This window comes from Pezoporus occidentalis, unplaced genomic scaffold, assembly GCF_034315485.1.
Source record: "Pezoporus occidentalis ecotype Australia unplaced genomic scaffold, CSIRO_AGI_Poc_V1 ctg63, whole genome shotgun sequence".
Taxonomy (NCBI): domain Eukaryota; kingdom Metazoa; phylum Chordata; class Aves; order Psittaciformes; family Psittacidae; genus Pezoporus; species Pezoporus occidentalis.
In genome coordinates, this window is record NW_026915977.1 from 6928025 (window position 1) to 6954908 (window position 26884).

At 40.8% G+C, this 26884-nt stretch overlaps 1 protein-coding gene across 1 annotated transcript in view; it reads left to right on the forward strand.

Moving 5' to 3' along the window:
* The first annotated feature begins 3218 nt into the window (after window positions 1-3218).
* The window catches only part of ZDHHC15 (zinc finger DHHC-type palmitoyltransferase 15), a 103255-nt gene continuing 79589 nt past the window's right edge, over window positions 3219-26884 (forward strand). The window contains exon 1 of the mRNA XM_062640066.1: window positions 3219-3336. Coding sequence (XP_062496050.1) covers window positions 3258-3336 — 79 coding nt within the window. The 5' untranslated portion in view covers window positions 3219-3257. The remainder of the gene's footprint in view (window positions 3337-26884) is intronic.

Here is a 26884-nt window from a genome sequence, read left to right on the forward strand (position 1 = left end):
CATTGGAGAGAATACTGCTTATTTCAAAGCCTTACTGATGGTGGTGGAGGTGATAAGATGGATGGAGCAAAGAATGCCATCTGCAGATAGCATGAGATTTATTTTTAAGTCTAATGATATTACCTTTAACACCACAGCATTCTTAGAACCATGCTAGGGCACTGGGTGAGCACTGACTTGGAAGAGAAACTGCAGGGCATCACATAGATAAAGAAGAGGCTGGAACAACATGAGAGCTGCTCTGGGAAAGGATTTCAGCTAAAGCCAATGACATAAAGCCAGTTCTAGATTATGGCAAGCAGCCCTAGCGTAATAAGATTCAAGCATGGGGGAGATCCCGTATTTTAAACTGCTTAACTCCAGAGGGTACATCAGGAGTGTGTGTCCTTGCAAGGACAACTAAAGTGGTTGAATCAGCAGCAGTGAAGTGATGCCACATTATAACAAAGAATCATCAGTGACCTATTTAGCTTGTCCTGTTATGAACTTCTGCAGTTTGGTGGGTTCTTCTTGGTGTGTCTTATTTTCTTGAATTGAAAAGAAAGGGTAGATAAGGAAATAATCAGATATACTGTCCTGAGAGTGCTCCCTAATTGCACTTGACTGTATGGTCCCTGCAGCTGCAGACATTACCAAGCTCGGTATTGTCTAGTTGCTCAGAATGGTGTTTTTTCACTGCTAGTACAGTTTACTTTGGCTTGCTGATGAGTTGATATCTATGGAAAGCCACGGTGCCCAGCCAAAGGCCTATTTTTGTCCTGAATCAATATAGCTTTGCAAGTGCAGGTCCAGGATCAACAGAGATTCATGGAAACTTTTGCTGTGTGCTTAGCAGCGAGGGCTTTGTCCTCTCCAGAAATTGCTTTGTCTTTCTAATCTGTGCCTTGTGAGTAAAGCACAAACCGGTAAAGGGGGAAGTGGTGGGGAATGAGACGTTCTGGCACCTACAGTCTAATCCCTATTGAACTTTCCCCCACTTGAGCTCAAGCACAGGTGTGCAGTCAAGACACAGCTGCTACCAGATGGCTTTACATTTTCAGAGCTGTTATAGAAGAATCCAGAATAACACAGGGAGAAAAGACACCCACCCGCTTTCATAGCTGCAGAGAAAAAGACAATGTGTTAGGATTGCAACCTTCTTCTGCTTTAATGCACAACTGCTTTAGAATAAAGGTGAAAACTTATCCCACTGGGGAAAGGTAGACATGAAGAACTGGCTTGTCTTGTAAGGCACAGAACTATTGGGATTCACTTGGGAAGGCAACCCAGGCATTCCGTGGCCTTTCTGTAATCACCAGCAGACAACTGTCCAGCCTGATTCTCGCAGGCTGATAAAGCAGGTTGGCCCAAACAGTCAGCTGAATCCCAAAGCATCTTCCAGGCTGCTTTGCTGGTTTGTGGATGGAAACAGCATAGGCTGGCACAGGAGTTCTTGCATTTATCTGTCTTGGTACTGACACTGGAATTATTAATTACTCCAGATAAGGTATAAAGCCTTATAGCATAGGACCTTGTTCTGTCCAGCGAAAAGCAAATGCCTAGGGAAAAACACTGCAATATTATTTTAGGTTTGCTTTCCCAAACGTTCTGGCAAGAATTTGAGGATTCAAGAACTGCTCAGTTCAAGAACTGAGCTCAAGAACAGCGGTTCAAGAACTGCTTCAGACAGATTGTACTTTACAACCCTCTGAATTTCTTAGGTTAACTTGTCTGATCTTCCTTTCAACCGCTGTAAACTTTAAGCACAGACGGTGTCTTGTTGCAGTGTTTGTTTAACTGTAACTTCTTAACTATAGCTTTTGTACTGTTGAAACCATGGAGCCGTATAAAACCGAGACCTACCAATATTTTTAACAGGAGCCTAAAGTCCTGGTGTTGAGCATGATGGAAGAACTTTCTGGCAAGATGAGAACCCTGATGCTCTTTTTGCATGAGCTGTCTTGGGAGCCATCAACCAAGTGTTCTGAGATCTTATTTTAACTTATAGCCATGCTGAGAGTACACTTGTAAGAGTTTAACCATGGACAAAATGCTTTGTTAACCCTTGTATCTTCCTAATAAGTAAACCAGGAAAAGCATCTGTTCGTCCCTTTTATGCACGGGATATGGGAAAAGTGAGAGGGCAGCTTCTCACCCGTTGAAGCTGCTCCACTTTGCATAAAAGCTGAAGGTCTTGGTATTGTGTAAAGGCTGAGTGAGTGAGGCTCTGCTTTGGTCACTGGGCTCTCACGTGAGGCGAGATGGGCATTTCTGCCCCTGCCAGCAGCACCATTTGGGTTTAGTTACAAGGCTGGTTTGACTGCCTCAGGGGTAGGAGAGAGGGATTCAAAACCTTCTGTGACAGCTTCCTGTACAACTATTTGAACAGGAAAAAGATGTGTGTGTGCAGTGGGAAGGGGAATTGCAAATGACTTTCTTTTGAAATAAAGCAATGAACCTCTGAGGACTCTTGGAAATTTTGTATCAGGATGTGTTTTTCTAGTAGCGAGCAGATTTGAATGTCCTCCTCTAATAATCTTTGGAATAATTCATTGTAATAACATCCTAAAAATAAACTCAAATGACCCCACATGAAACTGGTCCTTCAAATTCCAAGCCTATGTCACAGTGTATAGGGTTATGTGCCATAATAACTTGTTATGAGAGAGAAAACATGGATTATGACAGATTTAAGAAAGACTTTGAGACTGACCTAGCAATGAAATGTCTGATGCAATTCAGAGTGAATAAATGCTGCATGAAATTATGCATGTGGGGAAATGATAATGCTACCTGCACATATAAAACGGAAGGAAACAGAAAATAGAGGATATTTGGACAGCGGCACCAAGGGGTTCAAGTGTTTATTACCTCTCTTAATACAAGGACTAAGGCATATTTTGTGAAGCTAATAGGGACCCATTCAAATAGGAGAAAAGGATATTCTTTAGATGATGGGTAGCAGACTTGCAAAGGAACCTTGTGGCTGGAGGTTATGGAGATTTTGAAAGAGACAGATCAAACTTGTGAAAGAGAAACCTACTGAGGTTTAGTAACTTGGAGTTGAAAACAAGTTGGGGCTGCGTAGAGAAGTGTCCTATACTTACCTTAATTTCATTCCTCATTAGATAGCTAGTTAAGACAATTATTTGAGATCAGCTGGGTGGGCCTTTAAGCTGATCAAATGTGCCATTTCACATGTGTTTCTCATCTACTTTCTGCCTGTGTCATTGTGTACAGCTGTGTAGAATGGATAAAAACCCTGCTTTAGCCTAATCATGATAGTTGTTCTGTCTGGACAGATGCTAAAGCAATGCCCAACTGTCTGCTGCACCACAGGCCACCACGGGCAGGTAGGTAAGTAGAACACATCTAGAAGCGATACCTATAACATAGTCTTCCTATGCCAGATGTTATTTACATCTGGCTTTTTCAGGATCAGAGGAAAAATGCAGATCTTTGCTGGTTGTTTTTACTCTTAGAGGGATGCTTTCTACACAGCAGAATCTAAAGGCTTACAATGGGGAGGAAACAAGAGCATTTTCTTAACTCTTTGGCCTCCTTGCTCTCTCTGCCATTAGAGATTAACATTATCAATGTTTTCTCAGTAATTCTGTTAAACAGCGTTTCCAACAAAACTCCTACTTGGCATTTCCTACAGATTTTGCCAGAACTGACTCAATGTGGCTCAGGTTTCGTGCAGTGCAACTTACGGCATGGTGGATTTTTGTTATTTTTTTCCTAGAGAACTTAAAATTAGTCAGGCAAGGGAACACTTACTCTTTTTTGAAAGAAACAGTGATACTTAAAGTTTCTCAGTTGACTGTTTTGGCATGTCATCTGTTCAAAATCGCTTAGTCTGAAGAGGCCTGGTTTGTCTTGGTTGGATGATTCTGTCAGGAACCTTCACTAGTTGGGTCTTCAGTCTGGATTGGTTTCAGTTTTGAGCTTGCTACCTACTTCTGTTATCAAAATGGAGATTATAAACTCAAAGTTGCCATCATGGAGGAAAGAGAGGTGGAGAAGAACACTGAGAAGCAGGGACAAGCCAGCAGGTGAAGAATGGACAATCTGGGGCTGTGTTATTTGATAGATTTGTCTATGGGGAGCAGAGCACACTTTGGAATATCTCAGACTGCCATGGCTGGTGAAGGCTGTCTGGAACTAGCATGTCGGGAGGTGCTTTTTCAGTCAAATCATATTCTCTTTCCAAGTCACCAAAATCAGAAGAGTTCTTCTGGAATGGCTGCTGCTGCTGCCGTTATACATGTGAATATGTATTTGCATGTATAAGCATACATTCAATATATAGTCACATACATAAACATGGGCATGTGAGTATACAGGGGGTTAGGGAACTTCAAACAGAAACCCAAAGTTTAAAATAAATTATATCCCTAGAGATGGAGTTGATCTAAAGAGCATAAGATATACGAACGTACATATTCCAGACTCCTTTGCTGCCCTAGTATGTGAAGCTGGATCTGACTCATTGAAAACCACTACACTTTTCATATTCTTTGTCAAGGCTGTGCTTAGCAGCATCAGCTTCATTTATGTGAACAATGAAATGGGTTGGCATTTTGGAAGGTTGGTGAGAAACAGACATAGACCAGAAAGTCCTCGCTGTCAGTTATGGTGCATTTTCTTTTCAGTTGGTGCTTGGTTTTGTTTGAGTGGCTTTTCTGTGGTGCTGTTGGGGGAGGTTTTAATTGTTGTTGGCCATTTGGTTTGCTTTGTTTAAATCTCCAGTTGGGAGGTCTGTACATTTAAAGTCAAAGTTGTTCCAGTGCTTCTGGAGAATGTTTGTTTGTTTTATTGGGGTATTGGAGCATTCAGCCCTGTGTTAGTACTTTGACTAAAGTGTTTCTGTGAGCGCTTTGCTGCTTCTCTGGAACTGGCTAGTCTCTGGAATTGAGCTTTACGAGCTGATTGTATTGATTCGCACTGAGCAGGGGAAAACTAGACCCAAGTTTAGAAGTAAAATAAAATAAAATTAGCTTCTGTTGCCTTTTTGTTGTGGCTCTGACAGCTCTTCCAAACCTCTGTAATGGGGGGAAAGCATCTTCAGTTGGACGATACGGGGCGGGGAGGGGAGAAACCTGAATTCTTATACAATGCAGTTGCTTTCTCCCCCAAACCCCAGTGGGAATGCATTAAATCACTTCTTATAACTCTGAAATTATTGCTCTTCACCCCTGTTACTGGAGATGAGTAGGAACATTCTGTTTCTTGGTGCCCAGCTCTCTGGGTTTTCATGGAAAGAGGGCAAATGCTTTCACTTTTCCAATTTATAAAGTTTTTTTGGACATAGGACCTGGCAGAAATTGTCTTTTCATATGAGTATTTGATTTGGCAGGGAATGCTCTGGCTGGAATTGCTTTGTATTAGAAGTATTCTTCCAAAGAGATATAAACATGTGATTTATTAATCACTGGTATTTTATTTTAAGAGATAAATTTCTGCCTTTCCTCCTTCTTGTTCAGCATGTGGACAAGCTTTATGTATTGTCACTGTTGAGGCTGGAATTAATACGATTAAATATGGAATTAGCTCAGGCTTGGGTGGATTTTGAAGCTGGACTGATCCAGATGTTAACAGTAACTGGTATTGTAATAGTTCCAAAATTTGGAAGTCAATCCTGTTCATATATAGTTAGATTTTAACTAATTCCTGGAATCCCAATGATGCAGAACTGCAGGAACCAGAGAAAATTCAGTGCTGGTACTAATTCATCACAACTTTAATCTGATGCATGTAGTTAACAGATCTGACCACTGTTACACTTCATGGGGGGAACTGATGCCTGTGGCTTTACGTTAAACATGTAAGCTTGTTCTCCTACCTGATTACTCCTGCCTAATATTCCGTATGTGGGAAAGAGATCCCTCTAAGCTACTACGGATTGGTTTTTTTGTTTGAGGTTTTCCTCCTTTCTGGGTCAGTCTGAAAAAGTCAGATTTGTTCTTCTTATTCCATTATGTTTGAAAAGTATGTTATCCAGATACCATGTATCCAGCTAGTTTCAAAGTGTTTGGAAGGGGTTCTTCTGGGATGATTCACTCACTGCATGTAAAAAGAAGTATGTATATGGGGAAATTTTAGGTGTCCCTGGCTTTCTACTGGACTTACTGATTTCTGGCCCTGCTATAGGTCTTGCATATCTTTGGAATAAGGTTTGGCTTTATCTTAACAATGAAAGCTTAAATTTTATGTTCTTAAATCAGAAAGTTTGGCTTCTTGTAGCACATAGGCCTGATACCTTAGTGGAAGCAAATATGTGCTTTGAGCTCTACCTCATCCTCCTTGTGTTGGGTGAACAGCCCTGGCAGAATGTGGAGGAGCCCTTCTGCTCTTCAGCCAGACATTGGTCTTCTGCTTGTGTGGGGACTGACAGCTTGAAAGCCATCAGAAAGGTGTTTCTTAGTGCCACTTCACAATTAATTTTCTTTAGGAAACAGCCAGTGCTCCAAAGCCCTCTCACTAGTCTGAGAATCCCATGGGAAATAAGACATTCTTCTGTGGACCAGCATCTTGCTGTGTACATCTTGGTGCATTTTACATTAGTTGTATTTGTGAAGAAAAAGGGAGTAAAATGTATCTTTACAATTCGTTAAACATTTCCAAATATACAGTGTGCAGGTAGATAGATACCTTTTAGTGCCCAAGACCAGCACAGATCCTGTTTGAATTCAGGTGTTCCCACCACTCACAAAGAAGGCATCAAAGAGGTGGAAAAAAAGCAAGATACTTACATTCACTGAAGAGATAAAGCAACATAATCCTGATGAGGAGCTTTGGGTAAAGCTTGCCTTCAGTTCAGCTGGAATTTGGGGCCATGAGTTGAGCTTCCCACACTTCCCATTCTTGCCCATCATGTATTTCATCTTACATTTTATGCTTTTACTTGGATCGGTGGGACTTGGGTACCATTTTATGAACTGGCAGGTAAAATGCATCCAAACCTTCCAGCTTTTATTAACATTCTTTCAGTTTGGTGGCATGGTTTTTTCTTTCCAGCTCTCTTTCCAGAATACCAGTCTTGATGGCAACTTTATGGTAGTTCTTGCTACGTTAAGCTGCAAGATTGTTACAGAACGCTACCTGCACTGCATGGTGCATCCATGTGACTTCCATAAGGGCTTTGCATTTACAAAATATCCCCTTTTTTTTTTCCTTTCAGTCATTCAACCCTGCTCTGAGACAGGAGGGGTTTTATTGGTAAGAAAATGTAAACAGGAAAGCAAAATAATTCTTGTCCAAGGTGAGAACAGTAGTTTATGATCAAAACCTCACGCTTTTCCAAATCCCATTCTACTGTATTGCACTTTGTTTTGCTTGTGCTGCTGTGGCAGCAACATGTGCTGAGACAGCCTAGTCCTTAATTGATTTCATTCTGAAATGGTCTGTGGTGACATCCTTTTATGGACTGAAAGTATTCCCCGAGTTGGGATGCACTGACTGTCCAGCTAACACTGATAATGTATATTATTACTATTAAAAGCCACTGAGTTAAGATAATGGAAGTGACTCATGTGGAATGTTTTTTCTTACTGGCAGAAGCGTGCTGCTGCCTTGGGCCTAAGAAACTCTTGACCTGGACATTCACTGACCAGCTTTTGAGGCTTCAGTACAGGGTCTTTCATGACATTTTGGGTGTACCTCACATTCTTGCCAAACCCTTTGGAACGGTTCAAAAGAGCGCTGATTGTGTGCAGTCCTCTGCAGCAAGAGGTGCCAGAAATATAAAGGTCTCTCTTAATATTTTCCACAATGTTGCGCAACTATTAATGTAAATTACAAAAAGATTTTTTGGTTATCAAGGCAAGCTACAAGGAGGGAAAATGTGGTGTAATCCATATAAATCAGTTGACTAAGCCATGCACAATAAATCCAGTGTTGGTGAAGCTGAGTTCCTCCGGCTGGCACCACAGTTTGCTCTTTACAATAAACGTTTACTGCCCTCATTTGACAGTTGGTGTTTGACGTGGACCCTCTTCACCCTTGCTCACACCCTTGTGATCTGTGGCTGTGCAGCCTTTTGGCTTTGGCATTATAAAAATCCAAACTAAAAAGCAGGAAGCTGCCACAGAAACAGTTAAATATTTGACCCTGTTTACTGCCAGCTTAGATAAAAATCAGATTTATTTCCCTGTGAAGAAAAATTCTTGAGCACATTCTATGTGCCCTGACAGTCGTAGGTTTATTGCAGCCCATTGGAATAAAGGATTTCACATGTGTTGCAGTGGAGGGAACATTTTAACCATTTGCTCCTGTTTGCCATCTGTTTTCTTTACCAACTCGGTGCTCGTGTAAATTTCACAGCTGCAGATGGTATTTCCTAGGCCAGAAAGAACACAGGCATCTCTGCCTCCTTCCATATGTCCAAATTAGTTACAGCAGAGAGATGCAAGGTGTTTGCTCCTGCGCTGGTTGCTCTCCATGGCAAGTGAGAAGGGCTCAGCCCCATCCTTCCTCAAACAGAAGACCGAATTGACTGGGAATGAGGTACCTGGTGTGGCAGTGGGCTGTGTTACTGCTACACCATGGCAGCAGTTGAAATGTCTACTTCTTGTACAGCTTATAGAAACCTTTTGGCTTTTCTTGTAAAAACCCTCTGTTATTACAGATGTACACCTGTCTTTCACTGCCATCTAAGCATTTGATTTAGGATTCTCCTAATATAAATACTCTTTAAGACTTAAGGGCTTTATTTATGTGCTCTGTTAGATGGGAATAGGTCAGTTCCTGGGACTGTTTCTTTGGTCCAGTGCTGATTAAGAGTTGGATGGTCATGTCTGCTTTGGTGAAACAGTGCTTCTGCCTATAGGACTGTACTTTGTTCTCTTTCCTCCAGTGGGATAGCTGAGAGAAGAACATAGAGTTTGTAGATGTGATTGAGCACTCTGGGTGCAGTTTGAATTTTAAGAGCTCTAGTGACTTCTGTATTGCTTCAGTTGGGAACTGAAGAATGCAAAACACCAGTTGGAGGCAGGTGTATCTGGTTTACAAGACCAACTCCTGGACTGAAATGGGGACAGATGACTTGTAAATAAGGACCTATGCACTGTGCTAATTAAAGGCATGATTTATTTGATACTTTTATTGAAGAATCTTAGGATAAAAGGTGCTATACAAGTACTACTGTTCTAGTTTGTTGTGTACATGCTTAGCTGTCATTTCTTTGAGATCTTACCTCTCTGGAAATACTGTTCCTTGAAGCAGCAGCAGAAATGGAGGTGATGTCACTTTGGAATGTACCACTTTCAAGAGACAGCATATGTGAGAGTGTAGAGACAGTGGCCTTTGCCCTTGGGATCACTACAGGTGGATCTGCTGGCTCTTCTGGCCTGCACCTGACTCTTTCTCACTTTGCTACTTATAGCCATCCAGGGTTTTGAGTGATGATACTTAAAAACACAGACAGTGCTTAGTGTGTCAAGCTGCCTGGCAGAGAAAAATGAGAGGGTCAGTCTGTGTGTAGAAGGCTCAAAGAATTGCTTTTATTTTCCTTTCAGTGCAGTCCAGGCTCCCCATCCATCCTAAGCTTACCTTGTAACTTCAGAAGTTACCCACTGATGCCATATACGTAGTTTTGAGTTTGCTCTGTCTCTCACCCCTCATCCCAGCATCAAACCTAACTAACAATAGCTGCATAGCACTAGTGTGTGTAATTAATAGCTGTTAATATATATATCAGTATAATGAGAAAATTCCTATATTCACATCTATGCAGGAATGTTTTGTTCCCTACCTGTAATGTCCTTAGGAAAACCTGAAACAAATTGAGCACTTGCATAGGATAAATGTGTTATCCTTTCAAGAGTTAGGTATTTTTTTCCCATCTGTTTTCAGTTCTTGAATGTTTCAGCATGATCCCATGCTGTTGATGGAAGAGCAGAGTAAGTTGACTGTTAAAGCTTTATCCTGCACAGTGCTGTTGCTTGACACATGCCACTGCCCTGTGATACCAGCTGAAGGATTTTGGCAGTGAATCAATGCAGTGAAAGTGATTGTAGTTTTCATAGAGGAGGTCTAATGTATCAGTTATGGTTGATTAATGATATTACAAAACATCAGTAGGTGACTCACAGATGCTTCAGAGTTCTGTTTCAGAAAAGTGCTCATAAATCTGACAAAAGATCATAGAAGCATAGAATGGAAGTGGAACACCTTCCACTAGATAATTCAAAGACTGTCCAGGCCTCTTGGAAGTAGAAAACTGGGTTAGGAGGAGAACATTTTTCATATGACTTCGCATTCAGAGTACTGTGAACCTTGCCTGTGGTCACACATAGATAATAGTGAGAAGTCTGCAGGTCATGGTCCCCAACAGCCATGGATCCAGAGCAGTGCAGATACATTGTCAGTGGTCTTGATGAGCAAAGCCTCTGCAACCCTATTTTGATGAAAGATGATGCTGACTTGGTTAAAGCTTTCTGGTGGGGATCAAAGGGCACTGTGGTCAGAGCTGTATCTATGACTTAAAATTTGACTTAAGAAAATAAGATTGTCAGAATCTTTATCTGGAGTTGCTGTAATCTCCACTGAGGAAGCAACCTTTAGATGAAGTTATTTGTCATTCTAGCTATAGTATATGTGGGTATTTACAGTCAGGTGTTGCTGTGCAGTGCAGGATATGAATACAACATCTTTTTATGGTTTGGCTTGCATATGCTACAGCACTGATGCTAATTGGTTGTGACTGGTTTAGTTTGTGGCTTAATTAATGGCCTTTTATCTGCTCCCAAAATGCCATGTGACAGAATGCTCTTTAGCATTAATGTACACAGCCCAGGTATGAGGCTTGTATTTGCATCACCCTGATCAGCCTCTGTTTGCTCTCTGTGCTGTCAGTGAACTGCTGGATGCAGGTGCAAGCTGGTGTTGAATTTTCCAGTTCATTGTCTGGTTCCAGAGCCACCTCTCCATCTCGCTCCACAGGCAGCTGCTCTTCAACAGGGGCCCAGGGAAGGAACACCAGCGTTTGACAGACAAGAAGTGAGACGTATTGGCAGAGCTGTGCTGGAATTGAAGAGTGTTTACAGATTGAGAGTGAGTGGATTGACATCACTGTGTACAGGGAAAATTGCCCTTTCTCTCTCTGCCTGGCCTTAACTAGTCCATCATTTTTTTATGCTGAGGCTGGTAAAGGCTGTGTGTTTGGTAGTAGAAGAACAAGGGCTGAGACTGACAGCCAGGAGTGTTAATGATTTTAATCCTGTTGCACTGACTCACTCGGTGACCTCAGGTTAATCATTTGACCTTCTCTTGCTAGTTAGCTACAGCTGTGGAAATGGGCAAAAGCAATACTGCTTCAGCCTCCAGATGCCGAACTGGAGCTGAGTGTTCTTGGGGAAGCAGCTCATACGGAATATTCATTTCTATCATAAGTTAAAAGAAAAATGGGCAAAAGTGGCTCATTAACCTGCTGGCAGTTTGGTAGGGACTAGTTTCCATCTGAATATGATATTGACGTCATTGCAATGTATAATTATAAAGTGCATTTTCAACTTGCAGTTTATTTTGCTGACTGTAATGTTTTAAAAAGCACTACTTGAGGTTCCTTACATCCAAACCCTCTCCGAAGTATCTAGAACAAAAACATATAAAGCGCTTGCATTTGACAGCTACATGTATGTCCCCTGTTAGAGCACTTGAACTATAATAGATCCTTGTATGAAAGACTGTGGTTTATTTATAGGTATTTGAAATTAGCTACCCATGTGTTATGGGGCACAAGGAATACTGAGGGCTTCAGGCCAATATAAGAACTTTGTGTAGTGCGAACGAAGGCTGTTTTGTTTTGGTTCCAAAGTATTTTTTGAATAACTGTGGTTTAGAAAAGCAAATACACATTGAGTCCATTGCAGTGTTTCAGCTGTGGACTTGATTTTCAGATGAGAGCACATAAATTGGCACGTGGCCTCTGGCATTTAAATGATTAAGTAGTCCTTTCAGAGAGCTAAGATGCCAGATGAAGGCAACTTGAATGTAGGTTTAAAAGTTAATGTGTATATTGGGATGAAGGCATATGCTGAAAACCAGAGTTAAGGTGTAAAATAACCAGCATTCATCGAACCATAGAATGGTTTGGGGGTTGGAACGGACCTTAAAGCTCATCCAGTTCCACCCCCTGCCAGGGGCAGGGACACCTTCCACTAGAGCAGCTTGCTCCAAGCCCCTGTGTCCAACCTGGCCCTGAGCACTGCCAGGGATGGGGCAACCACAGCTTCTCTGGGCACCCTGTGCCAGCGCCTCAGCACCCTCATAGTAAGGAATTTCTTCCTAAGATCTCATCTCCATCTCCCCTGGGTCAGTTCTGTCTATGAAGCTGTACCCAGCGCTGTCCAGTGGTGTGGCTTCTTCTTACAGAGGATTTTTTACCGGGTACGTAATTCTTGTTAAGGGTCACATGATATCCACCCAGTTGTAAGAGTGCAACTCGGGGCTCTCCCCTCAGGCAGCCTTCATTTAAACACTCTGCTTCGTGCCAGATTTTGAGGCATTTTTCTCTTCTAATGAATGCATGTGTTTGAGAGCAGGGACCTTTCCAGCCCTTCTCTCCCCTTCCCCCAGTCATGCACCTCTTTCTGCTGTGTATTTCAGGGGAGGTTTACTCAAATGTTGCTCTGAAGAGTTTCAGAAAACCTGTCAAAATGATTAAGAGTCTGAAATTCTATATTACATTAATGTTTTTAAAGCATTTTATTCAACAGACAATATAATATGAAATCTAGCAAAAAAACCCGCTCCAATGCTGGCTCTTACATAGCACTTCTTGAGGGGCTGCTGTCACTTTGCTGAAAGCAAGTATTTTGAGGAGTGTGTCTATTTGTGCAGTGCGAGGGGGGAAAATTGAAATGGTCTGTGCTGGTGTCAAATCATTTTTTAATAAACTCGAGAGCATTTATAGTTTTCAGCCTCCACCAGGAGCTTTTCTTGGGCAGATTTGCCTGTAAACTCATGCAGTTTATTTCAAAAGGACTTTGGGACCATCTGGGATTTTGAAGTTTGGGGTTTTAAAGTATTTCGTTCCTTGCTCTGATGAACAAGAAACTTCTTTGGAAGAGCTTCATGTTGGTTAAGCTGGCAAAGCCATGTAGCTCTTAAAGGGAAAGTGATTCATTTAGTGCTTTTTATCCAAGTGGGGAGAAAAAACACAGTACTAGTGAAGTGACAAATGCAGTCCCTGCCTAAATATTTAATGTCTTGGGGGAAGATAGGACAATGATGAATTAAGTTCTGAATAAAGAATATAAGACATGAACCGAGCTGATTTTCGGGACCTATTTATAATTGATTGTTTTCTTCCCATCAGCTTTAGGGTTTTAACCTTTTAATTTGGGGTCAGAGCTAAAGATGTTGAACCCCTGAGAATCCCTGTGGTGAGCCCTGTGTTCTTTTTTTCCCCCTTTATGCTTGAATTCACAGTCCACCAGAGGTGATGACAGGGTTTGGTTCATTTTGTTTGGCTCACTGATGATTTTTGCAGATACATTCATGCTATGTCTCGTGGTGGTTTTATACTCTGCTTTTCTGTGTATCCTGTTCTCCTAATGCCAACTGCATCTCAGAAAATAAGGATGGATGGGTTCTTAAGGCATCTTGCCCACCAAGTAAGCAGAACCTACACCTGGTTTCCTTCCAGCACTTTCAACTCACCTGTTCTTGAAAGCCCCATGATACCATTCCAACCTTCTATCGGCAATTTAGTTAATTAAGCTGGAAATGTTGGATCATTTCTTACATGTCTAATCTGAATATTTTGTGATGAAATTCATTCCTCTCTCTTCTTGTCTTACTCACTGAAGACTCATCCTTTTTCCAGCAGCCCAGTGATGTATCAGAAGACAGTTTTCCTATCTCCCTCCACCCCTGTCTCTAGACAGGATGATATCATATAGAATCATAGAATAGTTAGGGTTGGAAAGGACCTTAAGATCATCTAATTCCGACCCCTTGCCATATATTCTCTTTCAGCTTGGTACCTCAAGGGAATTAAGTTTCTGTAAGCTTTGTGGGAAAGAGGAATTGAATAAAGGACAAGATGTGTGAGCTGGTGCTCTTACAAACAGACGTGTAGGCGGAATTCAAATGTTACCCACTCTGAGGCATTATCTTTCCAACTAGCTGGCTCACAATTACTGGCTGATCAGCCAGTATAAATGTCGTACCTGCTGCCTGTTATCCAGACAGATAGGAAAGCAGCATGGCTGGGAGCTGGAGAGCCTGGGAGATGTGAGTGTGGGAAGGAAGGAAAAGGGATGCTGAAACAAGGGCTATCTTAGAGAAAATAAATGCTGAGATTAGTGTGGTGGAGGGAAGAGGACTGAAGGAGAACAGAATTTTCTAGTTTCAATGTTGACTGAACTGCTGATGTTAAAACTTGTTTTGAGCAGGCGTGGGAGTCTGGTACACATCCTAGGACCCAAAATTCCTGAACTTTCCTTAAGGTTATTTTGTAGTCTGAGCCAGTCTGATTATTTTATAATGGGATGTAAATTATTTGGAGAGTGAATTGAACTACGCATTCAGACTCACAAGATTTGTTCCATGTTCTAGTGCTGGAATGAGAAAAAAGAGAACTTTGTATCATGATTTTCATTATTAAATTGGTGATAATTATCTGCATTTTGAAATATATAAGTGAAGAACGCTATACACATACTGAGTTATCAGTCTGTATCTTTTATCAGAGGAGGGAAAAATGCTGAACATCCTACAGAAGCATTATATAAAGAAAAAATCGGTGCAATTTGCCTAACCAAAAATACCCCATCTCTACAACTGACATCTTGGTACCTTGCTCTTACATGAGATAACATGCCAATCTATGAATTTTAGCAAGTATATGATTTATACTTGGGGGTTTGTGCTGGAAAAGTATGGTGATCTGCAGAGGAATATCAGGCTCTTATAAACTGATTTCAGCACAACAGTCAGTCAAGATAAACATTAGAGACGTTTCAATAGAACTTCTTCCTAAGTGACTCTAAGCTCCAGTTTGGGTTTAGCTAATGTTGCTTAGCATAGAGGTTGTCAGGATGTCACGAGCCATGAGTATTGCCATGCTTTCATGATATCACTGCCTGCACTGTATTTGATGGTCCCTTTCAAAGTTGTCATTTAATCTGTTATAATCTCTCCACTATTTGTGCATGAGGAATAACAGGGGTTGTTGATTTATTACACTAAGTCCATGTGAAAGAGCTTGGTACACAGAGACTCTTCTTTCCTCAGTCAAAAGCAGTGCTGTCTTGTCTTTTAGTCTTTCACGATTTTGTGGCTTCTGAAGGAGCTGTTCTGAAACTCTAAAATGAAGGCTAACATCATTGGAAAAACAGAACATGCTTGAGATGCTTCTTAACACTCTATCGTTGTCACTTTTTTTGGATTGACCAGATTGGATGCAAAGAGTTTTAATTGGAAGAATGTTCAGGAGTTCTTAAAAGCTGGGAGAAATACAGTGACAGCTAAAAAAAGGCAAGTGTGGCATTTGAGTTGTATGTAGACAGTCTTCAAAGTGATGTTTCAACAAAAGCTTCTGGAAAGATTCTTTTCAATAAAGCAGTCTGCATGACTCCGTGGAAATAATGACACGTAGGCTTGTGCCAGAGCAGATTGATAGTGGAAGGGTGGAAAAAGTTTAGGAAACTTTGTTCTTGTTAAATGCTAAATGAAATTGTGTTGCTTGCCTGTTAAATAGCAGACATACCTGCTGGGAATAGTTCCATGAGGAGGGCCACAGTCAGGAATCACAAGCTCAAAGAGTATTTCCTTCCAAGTTTTTCACAAATGGTTGTGTAAGAAGCCCAGCGCAGCTCAATAATGTGACCAAGAGGAACTCACTTTGTGCTGCAACAGCCTTTTCCACCAGTGAATTTAAGCCTTTAGGAGTAGGTAATGCAGCTTCCAAAATCATTATTTTTCACGTTTTTCACAGGCAAGGAAAGAATGTGCAAAATGTGTTTCTAAATGACTTCAGCAAACAATCCCAAGAAACCTATCCATGGCAATCAGAGACATGGCTGCAGTCAGGAGCCACGCTTCCTTGTTCTGAGTTTTCCCTTTAAAACACTAAACCACACTCCTGCAGAAAGCTAACAAGTAATATGTTAGACTTCTGTATTCTGAATTGTAGGAAGCACAGCGTAAATCCATTTCTGATATAAGGAACAGCAACAGATGAACCAAGCATATTAAATCTGGAATTTTTCCAAGGGGGAAACAATTTTCTATGAGGTTTTGGAAAGCTCTAGACCCATTTGAAAAGGGCATATGTGCATGTATAAGAGAGCAAGTGTGTGGCGAGCAGTTTCCTGCCCTAGAGCTTCCCAGTTTAATCTGGGAGTCTGCGTGCCAAAACATCTTCCATGTTATTTTAACTAAGCAGGGTACTGTCCATCCAGCCCTGTGATCACTGAGATAGTCAGAGCACAGAGATGACATGGTCTGCACTGTGCTCATGAAATGATTCAGGAGCTTGTGATCTATTGGAAAGTGAGCACTGGAAAGACTGAGAGTCCTGGGTATAAATACCAGCGGTTACACTGAGAACTTCTGCCATTCACTGCTAATCATTCACACACTTGCTCGCTGGTCCCATTCCTGTTTGTTTCTTCCCTTGCCCATCAGTTAGCATCCAGTCTGTACTGGGGTAGATGAGCTTTTGGTCTGAATGGTTAGAGCTGCCCTCTTTCCCCCCTTCCCCTTTTGTCCTTCACTTTCTGTATGTATCTACTTGCCAACTAGTCTACCATGGTGGCTAAAGACTGATTAGACAGGATTGTTGTGTTGCGAATGCGAAAAAGTATCTAAAGTGCTAGTAAATAATTCTTACAAGACTTTTGACTCTCAGTGGTATAGCATATATCGTGCTTCATATACAAGCACTCCCTCCAGTAGAAGTCCAGTCTGCAAATCCTATGGCTTCACTCAAATAAATGTACAAATAAAACCCATACGTGGTCTTCGTACTACAAGCTCTGAACATCAGATATCCTCTGAAATTGCGATTCCATCAGCGTGTTTTGGAGCATCTGCAGGTGGCCTGTGGAAGTAAATTTTGTTGAAAATAAGTTGTGTTTTGAGTAAAAAACCGGAATATTTTTGCATGGCAATTCTGGAACCTGATGTCTTTTTCTTGAAAGTGGTTACTAATAACAAAAATCTGAGGCTCTCAGTCTTGTAAGAATGTTGCTCATTAAAAGCAACATTCAGGTGTTTATGTACCTTGTAGTAAATAGAAGGGCATTGTGTAATTCATGTGTGGGGACTGAGGGAATGCACAAAACCAAATTCAGCTGAATTCTGACAGTATTTGAGAAAACGTGGTGGAGAATCAAAGTGATGCTGTAAACCCCTGAGTTTTGGAACTCTGCTAGTCTCTATTAGCTTGCCCAGACATTTCAATACACCAGATATGGATTCCAGGATCTAATTGTAGTGGTTGCTCAAGAAAAAGGTTTGATTCTCACTTTGCCTCTGCAGCTGTGTAATTTCACTCGCTTCACCAGGCTTTGCTACTGGTTAGCAGTTGTTTCTAATGGCAGTTATTTCCAGAACTGAAGTGGAAATTGTGGACTAATGGAAGCTGAAGGAGTAAAGGGGCAATTGTGATAGGAGCTCTCCTGCTGAACAATCTTATTTATGGAGCTGCAAAAAGGCAACAGTGTTCCATTCCCTGTGATGATAAACCTAATGTGACACACCAAAGATAGTGACTGTTCTTTCCTGCTCCTCACAGGGGGAACAAAATGAAACCGAAGCCCTTAAGTCTTAGTGTTAACAGTCTGAACCCAAAAAGGGGAAGAACAAGCTGTGTCTTACAGATAATTCATCTTTCCAGCAATTCACATTTTTCTTTTAATTTTCCATTTATAAAAGCCTGCTCCTGCTCCACTGTGAGGCTTTTCTCTGAACATTTGGAAATATTTTAATGCCCTTAAACCTGCAGATTTCTATTAACAGGCTGTGCTTTCCTTTTGCTTTGGTATCCTCACACCTGTTTTGCCTTTGGCACTAGGCAGTGGATAATGAGGTTACCTAATATGTTGACTGTTGGCTCCAAGCTCTTTAATAGTCCAGCAGGATGCCTTTCTTACACTTGTTTGGTGGGTTTTTGGTGGGCACAGGGATGAGATGACATGTCAGGAGTCCTTCCCTCTGGAAGTGTTATTATGTTGGTGTTTTGAGCTAAGTTTCTGATAAATCATGAATTGGTTGAGATGTGTCTGCTTTCAGTAGGAAAAAGTGCTTGGCTTGGCTTTGACATGACACGGGACTTTTTTACGGGAGGAGTTGTGCTCCATGTCTCATCAGTTTTCCTACCAATAGCAAACCTTGCTTTTGGAGACAGTTCAGCTCCCTGATGGAAGTGGTCATGGCTGCTTCTATGGTAGCTTGTGAAACTGGCTGCAGAATTAAGTCCTATCATCAGGCTTTCTTAGGTGTTGCACCTGAGGTACAGAAGGAAGTATATGAAAAGACCTGCAAACCAAACGTTGCTATTTTAAAGTTCTTTCTCTCATTCCCACAAATTTGACAGTGGTTTAAATGGCCATCATATGGTCTCGGTCCATTTGCTTCTGGTCACCTGTCCTATATTGAGGTGTTATTTTTTGTCTTACATTGTGAGTACAAAGGGACAACCCACTGTATATGCAGCGCTACAACCGTCTCTGGAATTTACCGTCTTCCTTGATGCACGTTCTAAGCCAAATCTGCCTGTGATACACCTCATTGCCATCAACGAAGTAACAGTTGTGTGAATTTGGGCTCTTTGGCAGCATCCTGCCCACTGCAGGTAGACTGACTTCAATCCAGGCTTTTTGTGAATGTTCTACAAGGGATCCAAGTTAGGGTCATTCTGTTAAGTCTCCACATGATGCATCTTACAGAGCACTTCAGTCCGAGACCGGAAATACTCACCTCTAACTTGTAGTGCTCACCAAGTGAAATCACCTTTTGTTTCCATCAGTGTTGATAAACTTGATGCAAATGGAGGAAACCAAAAAATGCCAGTGTGCACATACAGAGGGATATATTGTTCACATAGGCATGCTTTAGTAAAGTCTGTGAAAGTATTGGTTTGGTGCTTAGCAGGGCAGTCATCAAAACCACAAATGGCATGTTAACAATTGTGTAAGGAAGAGAGAAAACTGTATGGTTAGAAAGATAAGATATTTAGAATGGGGGAATCCTCCTTGTTGAAGTGCAGAGATTTCCTGTTGAAGAATCAAAGTTTTTTGACAAATTATCTCAAAGGTCCAATAAGGGATCAATTTTTAGACTTACAGTCATAGCAGCTTAAATTCTTGAACTTCATTTCACACTTCAGCAGCATAACTGGCAGCAGAAGTGGGCTTTATCTGTATTTCATAATAAGGGCATGTTCTTCAAACAAAAAGGCTGTTACCTTTTCTAAAGGTTCTGCAATTACGTGAAAAAGCTTGTAAATAAATCAAGCCTATGGAAGGTTTTGCAACTGTTGTTCAACTGTTCTGAATATGTCTTGCCCAGTGCAGCATTCAGAACCCTGATTCTTCTAGGCAAGATTTGGAATTACAGTTTTGTGCCGCCCTATAGCAAAACATTACTGTAGTCCTCAGAATTTGGCATAAAATACAGGGAAAATTAAACCCATATGCTCCCCCCCGAGGCAGACCTATATCCCCCCAGTTACCCTAAGCTCCTGAATTTCATAAACCACTTTTTTTCTTGTTAGAATTAATACCAGATTTAAGTTAGATAAGGTCACATGTTTAGTCCCTAGTGAAGATGTCAGAATTGAAAAGATTTACAGTAGAAATAGAATCGTAGCGAGAGAATTACTGGGTTTTATTGCGGAATGGTGAGATGAGGCAGTTGATAACATCGAGATGCAATATAGTGAGTTATGTATAAGGAGATAACCCAGAGCTCTTTGATGTTGTTGATGCTTTATTCTGGATGGGTTCCCTCCTCTTTGAGGCTTTCCTCCTTTTCTGATACTTCTAAAATTATTATTGTACTGAGAAAAGGTTGTAATTGTCTAGAATGAATGAGCTTGGCAGCCAGGAGAAGTGCTTGGTGGATACTATGATCTAAGCTCCAGCAGGATTCCTGCCCAACCTGCCAACTTGACCTGGGAAGGTCATCTCTAGAGTCAGAGCAGAATTCATGCAAAGGTTTCCTTACTGATGTTATATATCATTTTAATCATAGGTCTGTTATTAGGAGAGCAGAGTGGGAGCAGAGATACCTGCTCCTTTTAATCAAATCATGAAGAAAGGCTCCTTTCTCGCTGTTTTATATTGGATATGGATACATTGTCTAGGTGAAAATGAGCTTTGGGGTTCTTTAAACCTTTGCCTAGGATTTCCAGGCACTCCAAGTGGTGGCTCAGTCTAGGTTGCTGGATGTCTGGGAGTCCTGGATGCGCTCCCCATGCACACAGATCATCTCTACAGCCTACACACAGTGCAGTGCTCCTGGGAGGTACTCGCACTATTCCACATGGGCTAAATGAAAACTGTGCACTTGTCCGCTATGGCTGGTGTATGCTGGACCTCAGATCATGCCGCACATGTGTGTGTTTTGCTTTCGGGGAGCGGAGGGGGAGAAGCTATCCCAACACAACAAAAGCACAAGTAAGAATGTCATCAGCTCAGGATCAGAATCCTTTTATGTCTGACTCACTGGATTTCAACAATGTGGTTTAGACTCCTGTGCTTTTTCCCTTCGTATCTGTAGTCTGTTTACAATCTGGGATCTGTAGAGAAGGGTCTGTTCCTTCATATTGACACAATGCCTAGCACAAGGAGGGAGGGAGCAGAGAGAAAGTCTTGATCTTGGTTTGGCCCTCTGGGAAATTTTGTACTGTAAATAGAAGTAGTAAAAACTATCAGGTGATGACACTTTTTGGGCTGAATTTTTTTGAACTGGAGACCTAAAGGTGAAATCATCTGTATTGCATTACCCACCACTGTGCTGTCCAGACTCTCGTAACTTTCCATGCATTGACAGATGACTACTTGAGTAGCACATGCTGTATCGTGGAAAGACTGCTGCTTTGCCCGCAAACAAAGCTGAATGTGTTGCTTTGGAAAGCCGTTGTTGGGACACTCTTTTTCATGAGCTGCCACTAATCCTGGAGGATTTCTTAGGCATTTATTTTGGTCAAAAGGAAAAATTCATTCCTTAATTTGGATGCTGTAACATTTGTTACTGTGTTTAATTCCCAAGAAGCAGCAAGAATGCGGAGTAGTGTTTTTCACGGACATAATATTGAAAGCACAAAAAATCAACAGTCCCATGGAGCTGACAGCTGCTCAGAGTCAGCCCAGTGCTTATCTTTGGGAATCATCTAGATCGCTTCTTCTCATTCCTTCTCTTTTTCCTACTGTGTGTTCTCACATTTCCTTCATTCCAACTGTCACCCATTTTGCTTCATGTTGTGCCATCTCCTGTTCTTGTCGTCCTGTCCCTTTTTTGGCAGATATTTATAGGATAGGATGCATTGATAGGATAGCTTCTGTCAATATATCATAAGATGTATTTATAGCATAGCTTCAGCAATGAGTCATTGCTGTGCAGTCCCTACGTGGTAACGTTACTGTACATGTTTGTGATAATGTGCTTTGGCATATAGCATATAGCTCCTAATGTTCATTTAAATCTCAGGTAAGATGAAGCTCCCTTCTCTAGAACAACACTGTATTCTGCTGACTTGTATTGCTCTGGCAGCCTCAGCATTTTAAAACTGCTGCTGTGTCTCATCTCTTAGTTTAACAAATTAAAGCAGCTGTGCTGAGCCTGGTTCTCTTACACGTAGCACAGTCTCAGCAATCTCTTGATGATAATTCCTACACCGTTAAGTCCATGAATCTTTATTCAGATGCACAGCTATTTTAACTGTTTCTAGATATGGGGCTACAGTTAGGGGACACTGTCTGTTTACAATAATTGTAATAATACACACTTCAAAAGCTTGGGAGTTCAAGTTTGCTTATGGACAGGATGACCAATGAGCGATTCCATTTAGCTTCTGAAACATTTTACTCATTATGCAATCAAGAGGTCAAATGATACTTCCTGTGATGGGATTAGGCAGAAACTCTTCCCTGTGAGGGTGCTGAGGCACTGGCACAGGGTGCCCAAAGAAGCTGTGGCTGCCCCATCCTTGGCAGTGTTCAAAGCCAGGGATTGGAACTGGATGAGATTTAAGGTCCCTTCCATCCCAAACCAGTCTGTGATGATTCTATGATTTTTGAGTGGTTTTGTTCCATTAAAGAGCATAACCAAATGGAAACTTAATGTTCTTTAGGGTTTTTTTTCCACATGCATAAATTAAATATTTCATCATTAATTATCTTTCTTTCTGATAATGGTCCTCTAAGATAAAGTCTAGACTCTACTGATGGAAAGATGATGCAAAGAGAGGCGAGGCGATCCCTGAGTTTCTCTCTGCAGACTGAGCTATCTTTTCCATTCTAATAATCCCATGCCCAGGGCCATTGCTTCTGATAAAGTGGAATTTTGATTGGAAAAGCCTGACCCACGGGATGCTCTCAGTTAACTACACCTGTGCAATGCCAGGAGGAGCCAAGTTCTCTTTCCCGTAATTTCCAACTACAAAACACATAAATTCCTTGCCTTGACCTTTTTGTGCATTCCATACAATTTTGGCATAGGAACACAGTTGCCTGAAGCCCAGACTTGCATTGCAGTGTAGCAGACCATGGGCAGAACGATGCAAATGTTCTGTGCACTTGCACATTTATATCCCTTACTTTGGGGACCATAAAGCAGGATTTTGTGTGTTTTAATACACAATTTACCTTTTTTCCCGTAAACGTGTAATTTCAAGGCCATTTGTCTCAGGTGGTTATTCATGTCTCTGAACATGTGTAGTTGAATTGCATCTTGTTAACACTGGCCCTCTCATTTAAAGTCTGGAACCGCTACGCATAAGGCTTGAACAGCAGCGGATCATGCAGGATATGAGACATATGGAACCTTATTCCTGCATCCTGTTTCTTAGCAATTAAGAGATTTTTTTTTAGTTCATAAAATAATATGAAGATAGTTGAACCTACACATTACCTAAACAAGAATTAAGTTCTTTCCGTTGAATAGAATTATACCACTTAAAGACAATTTCAACAATATATGATCAATGCCATTTTAAAATGGTGACTCGCAATATTTGGCCGGATAAGATGCTAATTCTTTAATTGCTTACATTAAAAGCCAAACCCTTTGAAATTCAAATATTAAATAGTAGTTTGGAGTCTTTTTTTCCTTTTCTTTTGAAGGATATAGTTATTTATGAAAATATGCTGCAACACTGATTGGGATAAATGGTTAAAGGAGGCAACTTAAAACTGTGACCCCTTTTAAAGAATTAATGGTGAGGTGGATTTTCTGTATCTTAACCTACTTCCCAACACAGCAGAACTGGCTGTTGAACTATGAACAAAATTGCTACCTGTACATCTGCATCTGTAAGGGTTTCCAAACAAAAGCTCTGAATTAGCATTTTATGAGTGGAGATCCCTGTGGTAGTCCTGCTGCAGTCCAGATGGGGATGTCCTATATAGCATGGTACTGAGTTGGTGTCAAAATTATTACTGTATTGACCCTGAAAATCATCTGGGGAGTGGTTTAGGACGGAAAAATTGGAATCTCCTTAGTAATAATATACCTTTATAAGCAATAGATCCACAGTTTATTCTTAGACAGCTGCGTGGCTCTACTAGAGTCAGTGCATGATTTCTGTACTTGATGTGGGATCATATGAAACAAAGGTGAAAAGAATGAATACATCTCCTGGGACTGGAGGAAAACCTGGCTGTAATTTTTGATCAGATTTCTGACAGGAAATGTGAAGCTGTAAATAAAGATTTGCTATTTTGGATAACCTCAAACCTGATAGTTCTTGGCTAAATAACATCTCATTCCACTTCTTCTAAGTAGTGTTTGCTTCATCTAAGTAACCTTAAAAAAGGCAGTTCAGCAAATCCTTACTGAGCAGATGTGTCATCAGAAGTTAACAGAGAAAATTCATAGTTGTTTGTGCATCTGTGATGTGTTTGTATGTGAAACATTCTTTATCTAAAGTGAGAGGCAAACAGATTTGAGCCTCAACATAATAGACTGATGACAAACTTGAATGACATTCTGTAAGTTTAAATTCTGTTTGGGTGGAAAGTATGGATTAAAATGAGGTGAACAGGAGCCTGTTATAGTCCCACTAAAAGAAACAGCATAAAAATATGTTGGGTTTTTTGTTTGTTTTGTTTTAAGTGCAATTGAAGCCTTCTGATACTATTCAGAATAGGAAATTTCCACTTCCAAAGCCAGAAACAAAACATATAGGGGAAAAAATGTGCAGATATCGGTGCACTTACCTGAATGTTGGTAATCTCTTGATATATGACAGCAGTGCAGATCCACCCTTCACTGCTCTCCAGACAACTGTGCATTGAAATGCACGTCAGCTGTAAAGTTTTGTAGTATCTTGTGATGAAAAAAGCTGCATAAATAGAGGAAAGGATTAGTGGTTTAAGTCTTTGTGGCGAGAAAAAGTAGTTTGGTATCCGATATCTCATGTTGTGGTTAAAAAATGATACCCATTTACTGTCAGCTGAACAGATTCCTTTGTTTGCTGGCAAAGAAAACAGTGCTGGCTTTCATTGGTGTCCTGAGACTCAAGATGCTGTTGCTTTATGCTGATCGGTGAAGAGGAAAGAGCATACTTGTGTATGGTAATCAGAGCTTCTTAAGTATCTTTAGGGTTTATATGATCACAGATGTTCCTCAATTGAATTACAAGATCTTCTTAAGGAAAACAAAGAAGACTGTGCAGGTTAAAAGGGTACAGGGAAGCAGCTTTGAAGGTAAAAATATTCTGTTTAATGTCCTGCCTCACGGCATCTATTTCTCTTCAGGGCATCACACCTAGACAGTATAGGTATGTAGGAAAGTTTGACTTGTCGTGCCATGCTCAATTACAAAAATCAGTTTAGTCATATGTAACCCATTTGGACAGTGTGTGCATAGCACAAGCCACATCTTTCATCTTTTGCAAGTTGTTCAGGTTAGTGTTTTGTCCTCAATTTCTTTGAAATATTTCTCTTTGGATAAAGCTGGTACTTGCTATCACTGAACTCTATTCTTGGTTTTGCTGTCTTAGTTCTGGACTAATGTTAGTTTTAAGGTTTTTACATGTTTTTAAATGTCCTGAGTGCTTTGGTGCTCCTATCTGCCTCATGTATATGTGTTTTTGCTTTGCATGTACTTGCTTTGAATTTGACTTTTTCCCTGTAGGTATTACTGAAAGCATGATCTCAGTTATTTTGGCTCGTTCTGCTCATAGCATACCTGAATACTTGGCAACCCCCATCATTCAGTGAATGCTGAACAACTCCAGGTTTCTCTGGGTAGCCAAAGGAAATATAAAATTAATTAGCAACATAATGTAGGTCTTTACCTGCCTTGTGAAAGTGCACAAATGTCTGTACTATTTAGAGGCTCCTGGCTAAGATCCTGATCTCCTGTTTGTGGGTATCAAGTGATCAACCCTGAAATTCAGCTGAATTGCTGAAAAGTTGACAATTAGTATTGGAGATTCTCCTAAAGTCTTTCACTGTTTCACACATTCATCTGCAAATCAGACTGCTTCTGGAGTGAAGGAGCTACTTAAGAAGGAAAGCTGTTTTATTAAAAATTGCATTTTAATGCCATGAGTGATGTTTTCCTACTTGAGGACCTGGGCTACCTTGGAATTGCATCCGATTTTTTGTACTGGGTTACTTTTTGGCACTGATTGTTTTCACTGCAAAAAATGAAGGAGAGAAATCCAGTGGAGTTGCAATGTACTGAAAACAGCTTCAAATCCATTTTTTTAAATTAACATAACTATTAGCCATTAATTTATATCAAATTACTCCCCATATAATGTACATGCACAAAAACCTTTTGTGTGAAAAGAAACTGTAACATCTGAGCCATTAATCGACTGTAAATTTGCCATCTAGTTTCAGCAAACACCCTAATTTGTGACAAAGTCTGAGGCTTACAGAAGGAGAAAGGTGTGTTTAGCAGAAGTGGCCATAAGGCAGCATAAGTCAATTGCAAAGTGAAGCCTGAAGTAATATGTAAGTGAAGTGACCACTGCCTTGATATCAAAGCCCCTGATGGGTAACTGCTTCTGTTAGGAGGAGCACAGTGTTCACCCTGAGCATGAAATTTCAAGTGATAAATGTTGATACAAACTCTATGTTCTGCCTAAATTACACTTCACAGGGTTTCCTTTGGCTATAAAGAGGACAGTTAATTCCTTCAGTGCTAAATCACTCTGTGCCCTTTGCATCTCTTCAGTGTGGTTGATTTCTTTGTGCTCTCTCCAGAATATGGTTTTTGGAAGTGATGAGAACTCCCATAGGCGTTTGGCTGCTTCTAATAAATGAAGTCTTGACGACAGACACCTCAGCTGAAGGAAGAACTTTATTAGCACCTTTCTAGGCTGAGTAGGTAGCTAGGACTGGTATCTAGCCCTGCTCTTAGCAGTTCCATTTACAAGTGCAGTGTGTATATACAGGTAAAACAATTTAGTGAAGCTTGATAAAGCCACTGTTGTGAAAATGCACATACAAAGAATCTCATTGATTCATTCATACTTAGCAGACGCAATAGAGGTCACTTGCAAATGCAGATTTGCATCTGTCTTATATACTTCTACGCTAGTTCTCTGCATGCATTGATTGTTAACTTGGAAGTTCTTACTGCAGCTATAAAACAGGTTCAGTCATCTTTTTGCCTTTGTAAGGAAGAAGAGTGAGAGCACAATGTATGATAGTTTGCAGTTGGAACATCATTTTCTGCCTAGATTGTTTCATTGCATATACAATAACTAGCT